This window comes from Anastrepha ludens, chromosome 2 (assembly GCF_028408465.1).
Source record: "Anastrepha ludens isolate Willacy chromosome 2, idAnaLude1.1, whole genome shotgun sequence".
Lineage (NCBI taxonomy): Eukaryota > Metazoa > Arthropoda > Insecta > Diptera > Tephritidae > Anastrepha > Anastrepha ludens.
In genome coordinates, this window is record NC_071498.1 from 97,999,077 (window position 1) to 98,019,785 (window position 20,709).

Below are 20,709 nucleotides of genomic sequence, written 5' to 3' on the forward strand. Positions count from 1 at the left end.
TACAGGTTGTAAACGGTTGTTTGGCTATTAACCCCGGACGTTTGGCCGATAGTAATGGCGGTACATTCGCACGTTTCGTTATAACGCCGCCAGCAACTAAGGAGGAGACAAACATATACAACTTTGTTGCCTGCCAAATACGCAAGGTTTAGAGCCTTTTCTAAATAATTTTAAAATATTTTAGTATTTCCATTAAAAATACAAATTTTACTTTGTCACATATATAATTTGTTGTAATACAAAACAGCATTCTTCATTGAATGTAAGTTACAAATAAATCATTCGCAATTTTCATTGTTTGACAAATATACTTAAATATTTATTTTAATTAAGAGTTAGTTCAATTTCCAAAGGCACTTTGAAAGTATTTCTTGTCATCTTCTACAATTTCTTCCAAAATATCATCAATTTCTGTGTCCGGGAAGCGATCCACCCACGACTTGATATAGCCTTCGTGTGTGGCTTCATACGTTTTCAAATTCACCTTTTCACTCTCCACATGGGTGTTGCTCTGTACCAAGATTATGCGTGGCTTCTTATGCGCAAGACAAATGTCACGCCACTTAGCCCATGGATGTGAGCCACCTTCACTAACCTCGGAATAGTGTTCATACATTTTAGTTGCCGCTGCAATATCAGCAGTTGATTTGTAAACTTGCAGTTTTCTCAAAAATTCTTCGATAGCCTTCTTGCCAACAGTCTGTATTTTTGTGCGATCGACAGTGAGACGTAAATTTTTGCCCTCCTCTGTCTCCTCGACGGTGACAAAGCCTTCACCCGCTTCTAAAAGCACCTTCATGATGACAAAGCGAGCACGTGAATGAGCCTGCATCCATTGTTTAGATTGGGGATTGTACATTTCCAAAGCAACTCCCATGCCATTCCAAATTAAACTTAACCAGTTGATATATATAATTTTCTCTTGTTCAATAGGGTCTTTGAAACCGAAAATTTCCAAAATGTCTTCTTTCAACGATAGATACAAACCGACAGCTTCAGCGCGGCATTCCTCATAGGAAGAGCCGATGGCGCCGAATTTCGTGTCATAAGTTTCACCTGGTAAGTACCAGGATTCTATTGGCCCCTCAGTAATAAGATTTTTCGTCTTATTTTTATCAAAATTGAATTTTCCATTTTCATCTATGCGAAAAAGTTTGCCACTACCATGGCCGAGCAGCTCGTGCAGACCCACTTGCACCTGTCAAATAAACGTGTTTTAGCATATTTTCTTGTACTTGCAAATCGACGATATACCTCGAAAGATTTTACTTTGTATTCCTTCATCAAGTCTTGATCCTCTTCAGAGAGGAATGGAATCGGATCTTTGCGATTAATATTGGCCAGCACATTGCCGAGCGAAACATTCTTAAAACCTTCATCCTGTCGAATCTCATCATCTGGAAAAAAAGAAAACAAATATATATGAAATATGGTGAAGCAAATGTACCCTTTTTATTTTATGACTTAAATACCAGCGGATGTGCTGTGTTCGTCTTTCGGCAGGCGATGCCATAACCAAAATCTTACACAAACAACAATAACTACCGGCATAAAAGTGTTACGGCCCTTATTTAGTAGAATTACATTTAGTAGAACTACATTGAGAAAGAAGGCCTAATCACCTTACACCTTTGTGTAAGTCTATTGCTATTTTTTTTTTTTTTTTTTGTGGTTACGTTGTTAATGTCAAAAATTTCACTTATTGTGTAATAACTTAGTTATTACTTTAAATATTTCATTTTCCTATCACTTTAAATTGCTGCATAGCTAATATGTAACAGTTGCTTACAATTCGGAATGTTGATTCCAGCCGGGACTCCACTGCCAGCAAAAGTGAGCACATCTAGCGATGTAAAATCCGGTTTCAAATAAGTGTCTTTTTCATAAGCCTCCGTCCAAGGCAAATATTCTAATAGCTTCTCGGCACGATTTACCAATTCGGCGAATTTGGCAGAACTTTCTTTATTCACCATTGCAACAAAGCCCTCGAATTCAGCACGTCCACCTGCTGGATCGCGATACGTTTCAATGAATCCAATATAAGTTTCGATAACTGGTCCCTTATCTTTAATCCACCACCTATGTATAAACAGATTTGATTTTATTATTCGAGTCATCAGTTGGCTCACAAACGTACCTTGAACCATCCTTATGGTCAGCCAGTGAACCCTCTTGGAATGATTTAATATAATGCTCAATCATTTTCTGTTCATTCTCATTTGCCGCATACTTTTTTGCTTCCTCTAAATTTTTATTAACACCCTGCAGTAACTTTTGATAGTCACCACGTGTCACACGAAAATTATTGCCTTTATAACTTTCTAATGGTAAAGTAATACCATTCTTATCGGAAGTCTCTACCGAGCCCAGCTTGATATCATAAATGGTTTCACCGTTTTCCACCACCTTTAATGTACGACACATATAGGGTTCAATACGCTTCGAGGTCAACCATTCATTGACAATATCAGCATCTTCCTTTGTACAGTTGTCTGACCAATATGTGGTTACACCATTTGGAGCGAAACCCAAAATTTCATTGCGCGGTTTCAATGCATATATGAGTGGAGCGACTTTTTTATAAGCAGCAGGTACATGCTTATCATTCGCGTATGCTGAGGACACCTTAACAATTTCTTCCAATTTTTTCTCATCCAAATTCGGAATGATTTTGCTATCACCCATACCTTTATAGTTCCCGGCATTCGCAAATACACCACAAGCGTAAACTAAGAATGCCTAAAATTAAATAAAATCGTTATACGCGTGGAATGTATAAAATTCAAAAAGAATTCAGGCACTTCCATGCTCATAAATAGCATAACACGTATTACAAACTCCAAAGCTTACCGTAAATTCATCTTCGGTTATGCCATTAGCCAAAGCTTTCGTTTTCAGCTCCTCCAATGGCTCAGCAACGAAAATACGATGTAGGACTGAGAATATCAATGGCGCCTCCGGACTAGATTGTATCAGCGCGATGAGGCCACCGGTCCACGACGCTTTACTGAAGTAGTGCGCGTAGAGTTTTTCCTTGTCAGTTAGACCCGAAAAGGCATTTTTGCACTCCAAATCTGCAATCGGCTGCGTATTGGGCAAAACAAAATGGGCAGTGTTGGTGGAAGACATATTACGAATAACTGAATTGATGAAACTGAAATATGAAAAATTTTTATCTCGATTAAATCACATGATGTACATAAACAAACGAATTATACCTTAAATTAGATTTATTTGTACTAAGGGTAAATTTTCTTCTCAATAGTAAATTACTAAAATTTCGAACGTTCCCCGAATTTCCCACATATTCCCTGTTTATTTTAAAAGCGGGTAGCTGTGTACAGATCAAACGAAGTTTCTTGTGAGTCAGTAAAATTCTTCTAAAACTAAACATATCTATGTCTAGTAATCTCAATTTTCTGAACTGAAAATAAATGAGTGGATTAAAACGTTTGGTATAAATTTAATAGCACACGGCAATAAGTAAAACAAAGCATTTACTTACATTTATACTCTTTCTTTTCTGAAGAGAGCATGAACTGAAATTATTGAAAAAATTTGCGTTAGCAATTTGGAAAATAGGTATAGCGAAAACGGATGCAAATAAATCGGTGGGTGGGCTTTGTTAACACAAAAGGAATGCATTCAACTTATTGGTAAGTCTACGAGGGATGCCTAATAATAATGAAAATGTTTATATTGTTTTTCAAAATATTCTCATGGGTTCTGCATTTGCTTCAACCAATTTTCAAAGAACTTTGGCCACTCAGAAGAGGATACCTCCAAAACGAGCTGTTTAAAGGTTTCAACAGTTTCTTCAGGCTTCGGATCAGTTGATATTCGGGAACAAAACGAAATAAAAACGGAGCCAAATCAATGCTGTAAGGCGGAGATCCCTTTAATTCGACCTTCTGAGCGATCAAAAACTCTCTTGAAGGATGATTCGGTTTTCCTTAATTCTCCGAAAACTTCTGGTGAGCACATGATTGTCAACCACTTAGAATTGGTTGGTTAGAGTGGTGATTCATCCAGAATCCAACTAGCGCTTCCGCACCATTTTGTTGCCACATCCTCGTTACCAAATTGTTTAACAGTTATTTGCAGCAGGACTATATCCAGTCTGTGCGGTTTATGAACCTTATTAGGTTGTTGACGTCTAAGCCAGACAGTTGCTCGAGACTCTCGAACAGCGGTTTGCCCAGGGTTAACATTCTGTCCTTTCATAGGGCAGGGCATTCACAGAGGAAATGGAAGATTGTTTCTACTTAGAATTAACTGTTTAAAGTTTTCTAGTTGTTTAGTTGTGACATGATCAGATTTTCCGAAAAAACAATAGGTACATATATTTATATGTATATAATATCGCTCAATTTTCTTGAGATATGATATATGTATGCATATACCGTAATGAATGCATATGATTTGTTTAAAAAAATTCACATTCTACTTTCTTGTAAATGGCAGAATGGCTTGCAAATTGCAAGGTACATAAATTCAAAAATAGAGCATTTAAATTATTGCTTTAAAATGTTGTCTAGCTTATGTTATCAGTTCGCTTGTTAAAATAATATATACTTTTTATCTTTATTTTTTATACTTAATATAAATGCAATCAACTATACAGTTTATTCTATAAGTTATAAAACTTTATCAGACTAATTCTCATAAACGATTATAGACGCACTTATGGACATACACTGAGATGCAAAAACAAGCGTACGCTAGCTTGTACTTTTACATTTCGATACTATTGAAAATTTTGAAGCCATTCCTTTCTGTTCTCTCAGAGTCGATAAATATTGAAATACTTATATTTAATTTTAAGCTAAGCTTCTACTGGATTAAACAGTCTTTTGTGCTATTTGGTCAGAATGTTTTATTTACTTTCAAATTAAGTTTTCAGTTGCAATGTAGACTTTAGATGACTTATTTTTTCTCCTTTTTTTAATTATTTTATAAAATTAATTTTTTTATTGCCTTTGGCGTTTATGGAGTCACTATGCACTTTTGGTTACAGATAAATTAAACTATCAACCATACCGAATGCCATCATAGGAGTCCAACCATCACCCATCGCAGACGAAGAACTTCAGCTACCACTATTTGACAATTTGCAAATCCATCATTATATATATATATAATTGGCGCTTACACCCTTTTTGTGTGTTTGGGACCTACAGTTTCAAGCCGTTTTCGAACGACAGATATCTTTATGAGAAGCTTTTTCTTGACAGAAATACACTCGGAGGTTTGCCATTGCCTGCCGAGAGGCGACCACTATTAGAAAAAATTTTTTCCTGCATTTTGGACTTTCACCGAGATTCGAACCAACGTTCTCTCTCTGAAATCCGTATGGTAGTCACGCACCAACCCATTCAGCTACGGCGGCCGCTTTACATACTTATATATAATGGGCGCGTGCATCCTTTGTTCGATGTTTGGCCGGGTTCTCTCCAATTTGTGGTGTGCGTCTTAATATTTTTCCACAAATGGAAGGACCTACACTTTTTTAGCCTCCGAACGGCAGATGGTTTTTTGATGTAAACAACCTCAAGTTTTTGAGAAAATACAATGTTTATGAAAACTTACGAACAGTCACATAAAACGATTTTTGTTTTCGTTATTTTCCCCAATTACATACTTTAAATATAATATAAATTCATTCAAGCCCATTCAAATACGTTGCTGGAATTTGTTCAATAAAGGTTTCATAGCGCAGTAGAAATCAAAGTAGACACAAGGCATTTGAAATGAAAGGTAGTTTAATAATTTTTTTAATGAAATTATACTTAAATTACTTTATTAGACAAATTAAAAAACCGTTGGATGCAACTGTTTTCATATTTTGCCCCAAAGGTTGTACTTTTCAAAAGACTGTAAGTAATTACATCGGAAGGAAGATCTTTTAATTATCTTTCCAACAATGTCATTGGTTTTGTAAAAGGTCAAGTATTTTTGTGGTATTGACGTTTATCAAATGTGTAGAATTGGTTTTTGACATCTCCCCGATTTTTAATTAGCGCACAAAAATTCTATGTAACCTCTTTTTTTTCTTGTAAAAAGGTGCGTATTCTTTACTTATACCATGTTTTCGAATCGTTTTTTTATTCCAGACTTTGTTGGACATCTATGTATTATATATACATATATACATAATTGGCGGGTACACCTTTTTTGCGTGTTTGGCCGAACTCCTCCTCCTATTTGTGGCATGCGTCTTCATGTTGTTTCACAAATGGAGGGACCTACAGTCTCAAGCCGACTCCGAACGGTAGATATTTTTATGAGCTTTTTCATGGCAGAAATACTCTTGGAGGTTTGCCATTGCCTGCCGAGGGGCGACCAGACTTTAAAAAAACTTTTTCTTAATATTGGTGTTTCACCGAGATTCCAACCTACGTTCTCTCTGAATTCCGAATGGTAGTCACGCACCCATTATAATGGCCAAAAATATCATAAATTTCGCAAAACGTGGTTTTCACAGATTTTGCCCCATTTATCGTTTATAGCTCATTAAAAATAAACAAATATCCCGGGATAAATATAATTGAATAGTGAATCGTTGTTCCACTTTGACTTTTTTACGATAGTCTAAATGCTACAGTAACAAACTTTTTTAAGACCTTTTTCACCCCAGCCGATATATTCGTTCTTTAGTTCCGTTAATATTTTCTTAGACTAATTTAGATGCATCATTCTATAAAAGAGCCATTCTACATAAGAGCCGACTTCCAGTATTTATATCTGCTTACGTACATATAATATATAGGACCGGCCTAATATAATTTATGTGTATATGTATGTACAAAAAATTGTTATGTGTGTTGGGCGCATCTCAAAGATGGCACGAATTACTTGACCGCCGGCTAGCTTTCTTGATCTGTGCATTGAGACTACATATTACTTAATAGCTATTGAATTGGAAAACAAAATCATCCCATAAAGTTAACATCTATTATATGAAGAAATCGCATTAGTACATACCATATGTATATAAAAGTAATATTGTATAAAATATGTAGAATGAACTCTATAGTTAGCTAAGTTGCAAACAACGACTTCAGGAGTGTAAATTACCTTTATAATAATTCCTTAAATTTCTTACTATTACTTTGCCACTAATTTCACTTCTTCATTCACTTCCACAAATATTCAATTAAATGATAAAAAGACGAATGCGGTGACTAGCAAGTTTGCAAATACAGCTGATGTGACAAAAATCAGAGTGACCGTTGTGCTAAACGAAAAAAGTAGTAGAGTTTAGAAAGTTGGCGCCTCGTGATGATTAAATTAGCAGCAAACAAGCCGATTGTGATAATCTGCCGAGTATGAACTTCTTTTCAAGAAAAGTTTTTAGTCCGAGTCAAGACTCACTGTAGAATGATTTTAACTTATTTATACTAAAAAGCTGGCGAATCCATGTTAATTTTCCAAAATTTTTAAACAAACATTCTTATTATCGGTTATACTCATTTTGATATTTATTCGAACCGATTTTGTACATTTTAAATTGGAGAATATTGCAGTGCTATTTACAAACCCTATTTCTGATATTTCTTAACATAAAGCCAGAATTTTGACACTAAATCGTTGGGTATGGCAAAAATGATGTACATATGTATTTCTAACAGTTTTCATTTGAAAAATTGTTTAGTTTCATTACAAATATTTCAAAATATTATGGAAATCGCACAATCTTTCCCAAGAGTAAAATGTGTGCGAAATTTATTTAAGACATCCCAATTTTTACTCGAGTTATTCGCTAAACAGATGAAAACCAAAATTCGTAGACCAAAAATAAATTCGCAAATTTGGAAAAGTTTTGGAAACAATAATTCTTACATGACTCATTCGATTTGGTTGTAAATTTATGTTAAATGGCGAATAATATTTAATTCTTGCAATTTCGAGTAAAGTGCTTCCATCCAACACAATTTTCAAAAATATGCGATAAATACTTTTTTTTGCTTTTCAATTCATTACATGCATAACCTACTTAATCTGTAACACAAAATCAAGCCAAAACAAATTCACAAATTCATTTAAATTAAAACATATAAACATAAAAGGACTGGAACAATTAATTCAATAACTAGAATAAATGATTTGATTTAAAATATTAGCTAAGCGATACCAGCAAAATATTGGTATGGGCACTGGCATTCTGCAGCGATAAGACTGAATAGGTGTTTATTTATATATACTATACTATAGGAATAGATAGGTGTTTACATATATTTGTACTTTTTTATCACAGACAAATGACATCTTCCTATTGCAACTGCTCCATGGCTCTTAGTGCTGATTCTTCATCAATATCTGGAATTACAGATTCAAACATGCTTTTCGGAAAAGCCACATTTCCGATCATAACAACTTCGTTCGGGTCTAGTGACTGTTCTAGGCCGTCGATTATATCATTGTTAATAGATGGCATACTCATGAGAGCAGGTGCTACAGTGGGTATTCCACTCATTAAGGCAGCATTGCTTGCTTGCTGCTGCTGAACTGCAACTTGAGCTGCAGCTGCAGCTGCTGCTGCTTCCAACTGAAGTTTTTGCATTTGCATCATCAGACGAGCATTTGCATCCAAGTGAGAATGACGCGCTCTTATATGCTTATCACGATCTCCACGTTGGCGAAAATTTTTCGTACAAAACAGACAACCAAATGGTTTTTCGCCGGTATGAATGCGTTGATGGTTTTTGAGTGCATCTGCTCGATAAAATCGTTTGCCGCATTCTTCACATTCATACCGTCGTTCTCCACGATGTATGAGACGATGTTGATAGAAAACGGAACCAGTTAAAAAGCGTTTCCCACAAACTAAACAATGATATGGACGTTCGCCGGTATGACATTTACGTATGTGATCATTCAAATCTGGGCGTATAGTAAATTTGCGCGTACAACCAGGTTCCTTACATGCAAATGGTTTTACTCCTGTAAAATAAGAGGTTTCCAAACCATTATGCTTAATACATAGAATTTTAAATTGATTGTTTACCTTGATGAAAGCGCAAATGCTGCCACAAGTGGCTTGATTGTGTATAGGATTTTCCGCACATATCACATAAGTACTGGCGAGTCTTACTAGACGAACCTGATCCGTCTTTATCACGTTTATACTTTTTATAATGTTTTTCTTCGTAATGAGCCACACATTCTTGAGCATATTCGAAAACTACATCGCAATACTCACATGGCAACTGTAATACACCTAGACATTTATTCAAACGCGGGAAAAAGTGATATGCTGTGTATCTGAAACATAAATATATATAAATATTGGATATAACACATTAAGCAATGTTTTGTCGTAGGTATCATATTTACCGATGCTCATGTAACTGATCAAGAGATTGAAATTTATTCTCGCAAACATTGCAAACAAAATATCGCTGGGTGGTAGCTTGATGTACCTTCAAATTTTCTCGCATGAATACACACTCAGCTTGCCAATGTGCGCAAATCTCCTTGGAGGTACGCATATGAATATCGCATGAGAAGCACTCAAAGCGACGGTCTGGTAAATGACAAGCCGAATGGACAAACAGATAGGATACCTCTGAGAAGACAAAGTCGCAAAATTCGCACTGTAAAATGCAACTTAGAATAACCATTTTGAGATAGACTGGAGGCTTATCTTCATGCATTGTTAAGGCATCTGAGCAACCTCTCGCCTGGAATTTAACATAAACAATTTTTGATATGCATACATATATGCAAACATGTGAAGTCTTATTTATCTTTATATCTTGAAATTATTTCAGATTTCGAAATTATTTGTATATCTCAAAATTAGCTTTACCTCCATTCTCAAAAAATGCATAGCGTCATCTACATACGTCTCATACGGTATTTCGGCACAATTATCGAATTCTTTTTCTTCTTGCATTCTTCCCGGAAAATGAGAACATAAATGGGTGAAAGCCGCATGTGTTTCAAAGAAAATACGTCCACATAAAGTGCACTTAATTACCACCCGAAGACCATTAACGCTCTGCAGTGAACTACCTTGTGAGGTAGCCGTTTTACCACCAGAAGAGGCGCCTGGCGTCGGTATTAGATCCATTGCATGTTTCTCCATATGCCGCAATAAGCCAGAGGCATGAACAAATTTGCGTTCACACAATGTACACTCATGTGGCCCATCTTGTTTTTTTGAATTATTTGTTGATGAATTCGAACCGGTTGATATGTAAGAAGCATTACTGCCTATATTATTATTAGAATTGTTTGTATTACTGTTAATTGAAGCATTAACATCGTATCTAAGTTCATCCTTTAAAAAGCGTCGAATGCGTATTTGGTTTTCACGCAATAACCGAATGCATGCCGGTTCTGGGGGTAATATCGGTTCTTCTTTAATTGGCTTACTAATGGGGGTTGATGTAGAGGCAGGAGGAATAATGAGATTGTGATGTTCATCGTAAACACAAACATGAGACTGAAAGGATATTATATCAAAGAGGCAGTTACAATTCGAGCATTTCACAATACGATAAGCTGACGATGGTATCTCGGTTGGTATGTTAAATTTAGAATCTAGAGGAGTAAAAATCAGAGTAATTAATTATAGTCCTAATTTGAAATCTATGAACATGTAAAATTTTACCCGACATTCTAAAATAGATGTCGAAAATTTCCTTACCAAACTGATTGCTCTGTGATTGCGACTCAAGAAATTTAAGAAGTTTTAATTCCTCTTCTGTGGCATCGAATGGTGTCGTAGCTTGTTTCGGCGTTTCGGTGACCACTGCAGAAGTTTCAGTAACCGGTGTGGCAAATGGAGTAAGTGGAAGAGTTTCGACTAAATCCAAGAGCGCCGCATCGGAACCTCTACCAGCAATATTACTCAAATCGAGCACGTCATTCATATCAAAAGGAGGAATATTTGCCGGTAATTTAAAAACAGATTCGAAATTTTCCATTCTTGATTTTGTTAAATCTTGCGGCTCAACCTCCGGCAAACAATTTAAACTTCCAGACGGAAATACAAATGTCGCCGATGTATCCGCAACAGTCTTATCTCTGAAGTCTGAATTAAATTCTTTTAACTGGGCGAATAGTTGCTCCGAAAGCCAAGCATCGGAATTAGAGAATTCTTCCTCACTTGTATTCATCATGGCTATGGTTGGTGATTGTTATTTTAACTAATAAAAATGTATACGAATTCTCCCCGACTAGACGGCCTTTCTAGATTTATCGCTCTTTCCAGAAAAATATGGCGACTTGACAACTTTCGCCAGGCTACTGTGTGAAAGCTTTTTGATCAAGTTTCCTTTTGAGTTGCCAAAGAATACTAATGAGATTATTTTTAATGTCAAGAAAGGCAATTTATTTCTTATGTATTGCTTACACATTTTTTTAACATTTTCGCCCAACGGTTTTAATACACCACATATCGTTATCCAACACTGCACTTATTCTAACAGCACTTATTCTAAAGCAATTGATGTTCTTTTCGACAAAGCAAATATAATATAATATTTCTTTGTATATAAAGAGGTTTTTGTTGGTTGTCAAATATATTATAAAATTAGTGCTTATTGAAGGAAAGGGGGTTTTAATAGAATTTATGGTAGTCGTAGCCTGTGGGTGCGATCATAAAGCGTATTCATTTTGCAGGACTACTTGGTTAAGTCTAGTATTTTTCTACTCTTTCAAGGTTTTATCGAAAAGATAATGGTTCGTTTGAATTCAATTCATTTAAATTCCATTTGTTTTTAAGCGATACAAAATCGTTCTTCTATAAACAGTGGTCATTTTCATTGCACTTACCGTACGGCAAGAATAAAATGTTACCAATTTTTGTGCATTTCGGCATGGCGTACGACATGTTTGTAGCGCCTTTGACTCAAGTACACATAATCTATTTTGCAGTCAGTCGAATTCGTTGCCGCAACAGACGGAACGGGTCCATTGTGGCATGCCCATAACACATTTACATTTAGGAAATAACATAATTGTATTAACATCGCTTATTCATGAATAGATTTAAATTGTGACTCCACGAATACGGTATTGTTATGTATTTAGTAGCCGCGATAAGCTTTGCTCACAGTCAGAATTCCACAAGCTCTTGTCATGTCAATCATCTAAGTGCCCATTTACACAGGGAAACATTTGGAAGGGAACATACTGTTTTTGGGAAGGAGGACGGACGCGGAAGAAAGAGGGGATTTTGTTGTAGCAGTATCTTCGCCCTGCCAGTGGAGTGTAATCATCGATCGTCTTCGTCTAGCTCATCTAACGGTAGGCCCAGGAAACTAGCTGTTTCGACGGGTTGGGTCCAGAGGGAGAGAGGTGTTAAATGAGTGGGTTTGATGGGGCATGTGAAAAGGTGGTTAGTGTCGTGCGGAGTGCCTTCACATGCCGGACATATGTTTAGTATGTCGGGGTCGATTCTGGATAAGTAGGAGTTTAACCTGCTACAGTATCCAGAACGTAAATGTGCCAAGGTTACGCGGGACTCTCGGGGAAGCTGGAGCTCTTCGTCTGCAATAGGTGGTGGTTGGACTCCGATCACGGCATTCGGGGGTCGGGAGCTTAAGAAGGTGGTAAGGGTCTCCCGATGAATGTCGTTTATGGCCTGTCTGTACACTGTCTGATGCTGAAGTGGTATGTCTGTTTTGTCCTGGATCTCGTCCACGTAGTTGAAGAAGTGTCTCCTGATGTGCCTGGGAGGTGGCTCAGGCTCAAGCAGGTGTCTGCATGGGCGAGGCCTACGGTGACACCCTAGCAGAAACTGCTTGCCGAGCATTTTGTTATGCTCCTTTACAGGAAGCATGTGAGCCTCGTCATGCAGGTGTTGAATTGGGGACATCAGGAGACATCCTGTCGCGGTCCTAATGGCAGTATTTTGGCAGGTCTGGAGCTTCGATCACTGCGTATCACTGGTTTCAGGCGACCAGACAGGCGCAGCATAGTTAAGAACCGGTCGGCCTATTGCTTTGAAAGTTGACAGCAACATTTCTTTGCCCCAAGTGCTGCCGAAACATTTGGAAGGGAAACATACTGTTTTTGGGAATGAGGACGAACGCGGAAGAAAGAGGAAATTTTGTCTCCCGTACTGCTTATCGCTTCTTATTCGTATTTCCAATCTTAAAGCAATTTTTGACAGTTGCTTCATTCATTTTCTTCTTTTGTGGGAGAAAGTTCTGGATTCTGTGTTGGTTTTCAATCAAACGGAAGAAATCTACGATGACAAATATCAAAACGCTGCTTGGAAAATACAGGGTTATTTTTGCTAGTAAAGGTGGTATAATTTAAAAAACTTATGGGGCATGTTTATATTGAATTCTAAGTTGTTCCCCAGTTAATTTTAAGTTAATTATTTATAATATGAAGTATTTTTAGTTTAATTTTTTTTATTCAAATACAAAAATTTATATATATATGTAAATAAAAAAAATCATTTATTATTATTATTATTTATTAACCAATTAAACTAAATTAATTACGTTAATATTGAAAAAGAGCACTAGCTGCCAATCTATCAGCTCTACAAAAATATTTAAAAATATTGAAAATATTTAAATAATAATAATATATTAGTAATAAAAAAAAGAACAAATTGTGTACTATTTAACCAGTTTGCATTCTTCTTTGAAATATTTAAGAAACTTTTGACGAAAGTTCTCCGCTTTACATGTTGGCGGGTTCTAGAATATATCCGAACCAGAAGATGCTAAAGTAGTAAACGTCAAAATGTAGCCGAAAACAATTTTGCCCGTCTATTCGCGAATGAAACATTAAAACAAAATTTCCAGTGTCTCTCTTCCAGATGTCTCCGTGTGTTAATCGGAACTAGGGTAGGTCAAGGCCACCTTCTGTTTCGTCGGGGTCGGAACAAAAATAAGAGGCTTTCACATATTAGATATAAGTTTGGTATATCGAGGTCTTTCCTGTATAAGTAAGGTCCTAAGCTGCTGTATATTACAGGCGCCACAATTTAAGCAGCTCGAGCTCATCACCTACATAAAATATTTAACTTGTTTTGGGAATGCTGCTCAAGTTACATCCAAATTATTGCTCAAAAATAATTTAGCGTTTGTAATATTAATATAACAATTATGAACACTCATAGAATAAAAAAGTATAGTGATGTAAAGTCGAAAAAGTTTCTATTTCTTCGAATCAATCAATTACTCGTTTTAATATTGATAAATTACCGATCTCAATAAAATTTAGAATAAAAACATGAATTTATATAAAAATCTATTTTATATCATTCAAGAGTAATGGAAACATGCTATTACTTACAATGAATCAAAATGAAATAGAAGAAATACCCACTAGGAATGAACACTGGATTTCTTATGAAGAAAATATTTTCATAATTTTAGATTATACTTTTTTATCTTAAATTAAAACATAAGAATTATATGAATGCATCTAAGAATATCCCTGTCGTATTCGTGGGGAACCGTTATCGTACTCTTAGGAAAAATTGTTGGTGGTGTAGTATACTGTACAATACTGTTCAATTGTAATAATGCTTTCGTAGGCGCATAGTATTGTACTTGTCAAACAATTAACCATTTGGAATTGGAATTAAATTATATAGAACCTTCTATTATTTATAACAAATCCTATCATAACGAACAGCAAAAGATTAACTAACTTGATTTAAACATTTCAAGATTGTAAATTTCGTTGTATTTTCAACATTTAATTACGGCCTGACAATCTAATCTTTTTCCAAGAGGTCTGTTATCTGGAGGTTTTTTATTTGTTTATATTTTTTCTATACAAACCTAATTGACATGCAAACTGAGTTTTTCATTTAAATAGAAAATATTAACTTGCAATTTGCCAACACGACGTTTCATTTGTTGTTTCTAATCGCTGCACGTTCATAGCTACTAAAAACGATCGGCGATGTGTTCCAGTGCAAGAGTGCAACAACGTAAGGGAACTAGAAATTTACACTTAATTAACCTTGTCCGCTGATTTTACATTTCTATTGCAGTGAACTAGACAGTTGTATTATTTTTCTTCCTAGTATTTATGTGATTGACTTTTCTGGCGAAACGCAACAAATCCGAAACAGACGTTGACGATTCATGTGAAGACAATAAAAAATATTTTACCGATCTTAAATAGTGGCGTTATCTACATATTATCTGGAGCTTATTGTAAAGATAACGACTTTATTTTCAGTGGGGTGCAATTCATTTACAATCTCAGTGATTTTGTGTATATCCGCAATTACATTATGCAACGCATAGCTGTCATTGGTGGCACCGGCATGACCGGTCAATGTGTCGTTGATTACGCTTTGCAAAAAGGTACAAAATAAGTTTATATCAATTTATATCCGTCTATACCAATCGCAGAGGCAGAACCCTAGCCAACTTCATTTCTCAATCTAATTTCATTATCCTTAACGACAACTCCCCAACTCATTTTAGCACACACAATACTCTTACTCACATCGACATCTCAATTTGTTCCCCCACAATTGCTGTCAGCTGCAATTGGTCTATACAGGACGACTTATGTGGAAGCGACCACTTCCCTATACTCGTCTCACTTTTTGAGTCTCAGCAGCCTAGCTCTCAAGTCCAAAAACCCCGATTTATTACTAAAACAGCCAATTGGGTATCATTCAGTCAACACTCAGAAAAACACAACTGCAACCGCCCGGTAGCCGATAATATAAATAAAGAGGCCGCTAATATCAATAAAATTATTCTTCAAGCCGCACATGCTTCCATCCCCCAATCTAACCCAAATAAGTACACCCACAATGTCCCATGGTGGAACTCAAAGCTACAGGAGCTTCGTATTCAAAAAAATAAGTGCTGGAATTCCCTCAAACGAAACATTAACCAAGGCACTGTGATGAGGTACAAACGAGCTAATGCGATTTTTAAAAGGGAACTTAAACAATCCAAAAGAAAATCATTGGAAGAATTTACCTCCCAAATCAACCCCAGCACTCCAACGGAAAAAATTTGGGCTAATATAAAACGACTTAGTGGTTATAAAACAAAACACGGAATTCACTGCCTGAAGAGTCTCAACGCACCCTTTTTCAACATTACAGATCGTAAACAAATATCAGATGAATTTGGCTTGCATTGGTCTAATTCATCTAGTGATAATAAATTCCCTCTATTATTTCAAGATAAAAAGAATATATCTCTCAACATTACGTTCCCACAAACCTCCGACGCCAAAGCATTAGAAATTGAAAGAGAAATAAATTTACTCGAACTTAAATCCGCTCTGCAAAACCTCAAAGGTAAAACACCTGGTTATGATCGAATAACGTACTCTATGATCTCTAAACTTCCTCTGTCAGTAACAAACAGATTGCTTAATTTCTACAATAGCATTCTCCAATCCCATATACCCCAATCATACAAACTTGCTATAATAACCCCTATATTAAAACCTAAATCAAACAAAATTGAAATCGATTCATACCGGCCAATTTCCTTAAATCCATGCTTATCTAAACTATTGGATAAAATTATATCAAACAGGTTATGGTGGTTTGTTCGAAGCAACAAACTTATCCATAACAATCAGGTTGGATTCAAGCGGGGAAAGTCAGTAACAGATGCTCTATTATATGTAGACCATCATGTTGCAGAATCTTTATCCGCAAGAAAACATCTGTCAATAATATCACTCGACTTCGCAAAAGCATTTGATAAAATTGGAATCCACGCTATAATAGATCAACTGCTCGAGTGGAAACTCGGGCCGCGAATTTGCAACTATATAAGAAACTTTATGACCCATAGGAAAATTAAAGTCAGATTAGACAATGTCCTTTCCGAAACTTACCCACTTCAAAACGGAATACCGCAAGGCTCACCCCTTTCAGTAATTATATTCCTAATAGCATACAACAAGCTTTGTGCCACAATTTCTTTTTATAAAGAAGTCTCGTTCTGCGCTTACGCAGATGATTTCAATCTTTTAGTTAAACAAAAAAAAGATAAAAATGTTAGTATTAATCTAAACAATTTATTTGGAGACATTAACTCCTGGTGTAACTACTCTGGTGCTTCACTCTCGGTACAAAAATGCAAACACTTACATATATGCCGTAAAAAACAGTGCTCGCCCTCTGTCCACTGCAACAACATCCAAATAAATAAGGTAGATACTCTAAGAATACTAGGAGTCACTTTTAACAACCACTATAATTGGAATTCACACATAGCACTTCTTCAACAAAACCTTTCACAGCGCCTTAATATCATCAAGTGCCTCTCTAGCTTCAAATTCAATTGCAACTCAGTAACACTTATACAAGTAACGAAAGCGCTCTTGATATCAAGAATTGATTTCGGCCTCTTCCTATATGGTTTCGCACCTAAATCTGCTCTAAATAAATTAAGAACTATTCTTAATGCGGCTATAAGAACCGCGCTAGGAGCATTTAGAACGTCCCCGATTAATAATATGCTTTTTGAAGCTAACATTCCCTCAATAGAAGCGAAAAGGGACTATATCACAAATAAATTAAATAAAGTGCTTATGAACAGCTATGATGCCCCTCTCTTCAAAATTGCTCAAACCTACAAAAAAAATAGGCCATCTAAAAGAGTCCCATCAGCAGTTAGTAGAGCAGTCCTCAACAGCAAAAAACTTAACCTTCCATATCTACCACTAAAACCTATTCTAACCCACATCCCCCCCTGGCGTTTACAGAAAGCCATAGTTAACACTGAGCTCCGAAAGTATAAAAAATTCGAAACACCAGCTATAATATATCAACAAGCTTTTGCACACATACAAAATGAACTCAAGGATTACACCTTCATATACACAGACGGCTCCCAAAGCAATAATATGATCGGATTTGGCGTAACTACCGAAAATGCAAACTTAGTAGTATCCAACCTAGCTGCATACAGTACAGTCTACTCTGCTGAATTAATTGCTATCATGTCGGCTGTTAATATAATTAGAAATAAAAAAGGTAAATTTGCAATTTGCTCCGATTCACTTTCATCTCTCGATGCCATATCCAATATCGAAAACAATGATTACTATCCCAGTTCTATCCGTAGTATTTTACAAACAAAATACCCAAATATTTTACTGATATGGTCCCCGGGCCATGCCCTTATAAAGGGTAACGAATTTGCTGATAGCACAGCTAAATACGCCACCATAGCTCCAGTATTAACAACTACTAATCTAAATGTTAATGATATAGCTGAATTTCTTAAGAAAAAATTCATAAAACAATATAAGTCTGAGACTTGGCAAAAATGCTCAACTTGGTACAAAGCGCAAAATGTAAAAAAGCTTGATTTAAGCAACCTCCCAAAACACACTAACCTTTCACTTTCTAGAATGGACCTTGTTAAGCTCACGCGAGTACGTTTGGGCCATTCAAAATTAACCCATAATCACCTTATCGACAGCAATACCCCCAGAACATGTCAGTTTTGTAACTCCACCCCGATCTCCATTAATCACGTTATGTCCGAATGTTATGCCTTCAACTCACTAAGAAAAAATATATTCCATAACTCCGATCCCATTCAATGTATTTTCAACCCCACAATCGATAATATTAAAAAAATTATAGCTTTCTTAAAAATATCAAAATTATATTACGAAATCTAAACAAGCATGTCGAAAAATTATATTGTATCTCCTAACTTATAATGAAATTCTAAACGACGCATAAGCACTTAGTATTAAACATTAATTAAGCACTAATTTTACATCATAAGAAGAAGCTGAAGGCCTTAGCAGCCATAGCTTTCCTAACTAGGCTTACAATTTTAATTATAAGTTTCAGTTTGTAATAATAATAATAATAATAAGTTTATATATACGTAAATAATGACAAAATACATATTATTTTTGTAGGGTTAAAGGTTCGACTTTTGTATCGGAGTGAAACAACGTTACCAGAACATTTTAAAGACAAAGTCGAATTAATTAAAGGCAACGTTCTCAATTTAGAAGATTGTAAAAAAGCTATTGATGGAGTGGACGGAGTTTGTATCATTTTGGGCACACGAAATAAGTTAGAGGCCACTACAGAGTTGTCAACTGGCACGAAAAACTTGATTACTGCTATGAAAGAAAATAATGTACGTCGGTTTTCCATCGTTATGTCATCATTCTTATTCCGTCCGCTTGCTGAAGTACCTGGGGTGTTCCATAAATTAAATGAGGAACATAAGCGAATGCTGGATTTGACAAAGGCTTCTGGCTTAGATTACGTAGCTGTATTGCCACCGCATATTGCCGACGAGGCACCAACCGATTATACAGTGCTGCATGATGAAGCACCAGGGCGTGCAATCTCTAAATATGATTTAGCAAAATTCATAGTGGACTCGTTGGAACAAGAGGAGCATATTGGCAAAGTTTGTGGCGTAGCCAAAAAAGTAGTACAGTAGATGAGTACTCAAAAGAATTTCGCATCCTAAAACAGTTTTGTAATGACGGTAATAAAATTTGCCTATTTGCAAAAACTCGTTTGCACAAATTCTGTTTATATAAATATATCTAACATGCTTGAACATGTATTTAGCTGCAATTCATTTTCGATATTGAATTAAATGTATTAGTATGCTTAATGCGAAATACAAATGAATAAATTACATTAAACTTTAAATGTCGTGCGTTATTGATTTGGGAATTGATGCTCATGCCATATCTGATAAGATCTACCGTCAGGCAATAATTATTGTTATTCTTGATTAGTGCCACTGGATCTTTATTCGCTGCGCTATGTCTATGTCTTCGCAAAGCTCATACAGCTCATTGTTTCATCGCATACGATACTCGCCATCACCAACGTGAAAGGTCCAAAAATCTCCTGCATAGTCTTTTTTCTCAAGCACTCCTAAGGACGCATCATCGGATATTGTCACCGTCCAAGCTTCTGCGCCATACGTTAGGGCGGGCATGATGAGAAACTTGTAAAGTGCTAGTTTTGCTCGTCGAGAGAGGAATTTACTACTGAATTACCTACTTAGTTCAAAGTAGCACTCGTTGGTAAGAGAGAGATTTTCCATTAAATTTCAAGGTTGACATTGTTATCGGTGTTAGTGATGGATCCGAGATAAATGAAGTCTCTTATAATCATAGCTATAAACAAGGTACATCGTTTTGTCCTCGATCACCACCAGATCCATTCGATTTGCTTCTTTCTCCAGTTTGGAAAAGGCAGAATAAACAGCGTGGTTGTAAAGGCTGATGATGACAGTATCGCCAGCATACAACAGTTGCACGCTCTTATAAAGACTTGTGCCAGAAAGATTAATACCTGCGGTTCTAGCATCAGGTTAAAGAAGTCACGAGTCACTTTGTCTGAAACCTCGTTTGGTATCAAACGGCTCGGAGAGGTTGTTGTAACAGCATAAACATTCCCATACTTACAAACGGGGAATGCTGCTGGAGTGACAGTCCTTGGCCGGATATAAATCCGGGTCGTTTCGGTAACGTAGAACCGACTGTCGTGGAAACGGCTCGGAGAGGTCCTTCCCAATTCTGACGGTGCTGCTGGTATTGAGCAACGCCATCTTGAATGGCCGTATTAGTTCGCGTGGATACCAAATTCAAGCATCGCGACATATAAGCAACTCCTTTTCGTGCTGTCGAGTAGAGCTTTAAATCGACAAAAATATGGGGCGTGTTGATTCTCCTTTCATGGGTATTTTCCAACACTTGGCGTATTGTGAATATCTGGTCGAATGTAGACCTTTCAAC

General features: G+C 36.2%; 4 protein-coding genes across 11 annotated transcripts in view; 2 read left to right on the top strand and 2 right to left on the bottom strand.

Moving 5' to 3' along the window:
- LOC128871571 (DNA polymerase alpha subunit B-like) overlaps positions 1-316 on the top strand; it is a 32,951-nt gene extending 32,635 nt beyond the window's left edge. The window contains exon 7 of the mRNA XM_054113428.1: positions 6-316. Within this exon, the coding sequence (XP_053969403.1) occupies positions 6-152 (147 nt within the window). The 3' untranslated portion in view covers positions 153-316. The remainder of the gene's footprint in view (positions 1-5) is intronic.
- LOC128854873 (dipeptidyl peptidase 3) lies at positions 187-7,197 on the bottom strand. 4 transcript variants are annotated; one of them, XM_054089318.1, is made up of 8 exons: positions 7,078-7,197; positions 3,506-3,539; positions 3,219-3,424; positions 2,851-3,154; positions 2,138-2,739; positions 1,790-2,079; positions 1,255-1,397; positions 187-1,198 (listed from the first exon to the last, which is right to left on the bottom strand). In XM_054089318.1, the coding sequence occupies exons 3-8, from the start codon at positions 3,392-3,394 to the stop codon at positions 341-343; spliced, it is 2,373 nt and encodes a 790-aa protein (XP_053945293.1). In that variant the 5' UTR covers positions 3,395-3,424; positions 3,506-3,539; positions 7,078-7,197; the 3' UTR covers positions 187-340. The 4 variants fall into 4 exon arrangements, with proteins under 4 accessions (XP_053945293.1, XP_053945294.1, XP_053945295.1 ...); XM_054089319.1 differs by lacking the exon at positions 3,506-3,539; XM_054089320.1 differs by lacking the exons at positions 3,219-3,424; positions 3,506-3,539 and having other exon boundaries at positions 7,078-7,196.
- Positions 7,198-7,590: 393 nt separating this feature from the next.
- Positions 7,591-12,006, bottom strand: LOC128854875 (testis-specific zinc finger protein topi). 4 transcript variants are annotated; one of them, XM_054089325.1, is made up of 6 exons: positions 11,363-11,776; positions 10,655-11,284; positions 9,812-10,548; positions 9,337-9,683; positions 9,008-9,264; positions 7,591-8,943 (listed from the first exon to the last, which is right to left on the bottom strand). In XM_054089325.1, exons 2-6 carry the CDS (start codon positions 11,127-11,129, stop codon positions 8,273-8,275), a joined length of 2,487 nt encoding a protein of 828 aa, XP_053945300.1. In that variant the 5' UTR covers positions 11,130-11,284; positions 11,363-11,776; the 3' UTR covers positions 7,591-8,272. The 4 variants fall into 4 exon arrangements, with proteins under 4 accessions (XP_053945300.1, XP_053945298.1, XP_053945301.1 ...); XM_054089323.1 differs by having other exon boundaries at positions 10,655-11,305; XM_054089326.1 differs by lacking the exons at positions 10,655-11,284; positions 11,363-11,776 and adding an exon at positions 11,785-12,006.
- Positions 12,007-14,760: 2,754 nt separating this feature from the next.
- Positions 14,761-19,612, top strand: LOC128854877 (flavin reductase (NADPH)). 2 transcript variants are annotated; one of them, XM_054089328.1, is made up of 3 exons: positions 14,761-14,914; positions 14,978-15,296; positions 18,856-19,612. In XM_054089328.1, exons 2-3 carry the CDS (start codon positions 15,224-15,226, stop codon positions 19,392-19,394), a joined length of 612 nt encoding a protein of 203 aa, XP_053945303.1. In that variant the 5' UTR covers positions 14,761-14,914; positions 14,978-15,223; the 3' UTR covers positions 19,395-19,612. The 2 variants fall into 2 exon arrangements, with proteins under 2 accessions (XP_053945303.1, XP_053945304.1); XM_054089329.1 differs by having other exon boundaries at positions 15,011-15,296.
- The last annotated feature ends 1,097 nt before the right edge of the window (positions 19,613-20,709 follow it).

What these genes read in the sequence shown, in the direction of transcription:
- LOC128854873 (XM_054089319.1), bottom strand. Translation starts at nt 3,394, where the DNA reads ATGTTTAGTTTTAGAAGAATTTTACTGACTCACAAGAAACTTCGTTTG. An exon ending in TAACCGAAGATGAATTTACG is followed by an intron (nt 2,740 to 2,850) that starts GTAAGCTTTGGA and finishes ATTTAATTTTAG; the next exon opens with GCATTCTTAGTTTACGCTTG. An exon ending in TGGAATCAACATTCCGAATT is followed by an intron (nt 1,398 to 1,789) that starts GTAAGCAACTGT and finishes CTTTTTTTCCAG; the next exon opens with ATGATGAGATTCGACAGGAT.
- LOC128854877 (XM_054089328.1), top strand. Translation starts at nt 15,224, where the DNA reads ATGCAACGCATAGCTGTCATTGGTGGCACCGGCATGACCGGTCAATGT. An exon ending in TGATTACGCTTTGCAAAAAG is followed by an intron (nt 15,297 to 18,855) that starts GTACAAAATAAG and finishes TTATTTTTGTAG; the next exon opens with GGTTAAAGGTTCGACTTTTG.
- LOC128854875 (XM_054089325.1), bottom strand. Translation starts at nt 11,129, where the DNA reads ATGATGAATACAAGTGAGGAAGAATTCTCTAATTCCGATGCTTGGCTT. An exon ending in GATCAGTTACATGAGCATCG is followed by an intron (nt 9,265 to 9,336) that starts GTAAATATGATA and finishes TTTATGTTTCAG; the next exon opens with ATACACAGCATATCACTTTT. An exon ending in GCATTTGCGCTTTCATCAAG is followed by an intron (nt 8,944 to 9,007) that starts GTAAACAATCAA and finishes CTTATTTTACAG; the next exon opens with GAGTAAAACCATTTGCATGT.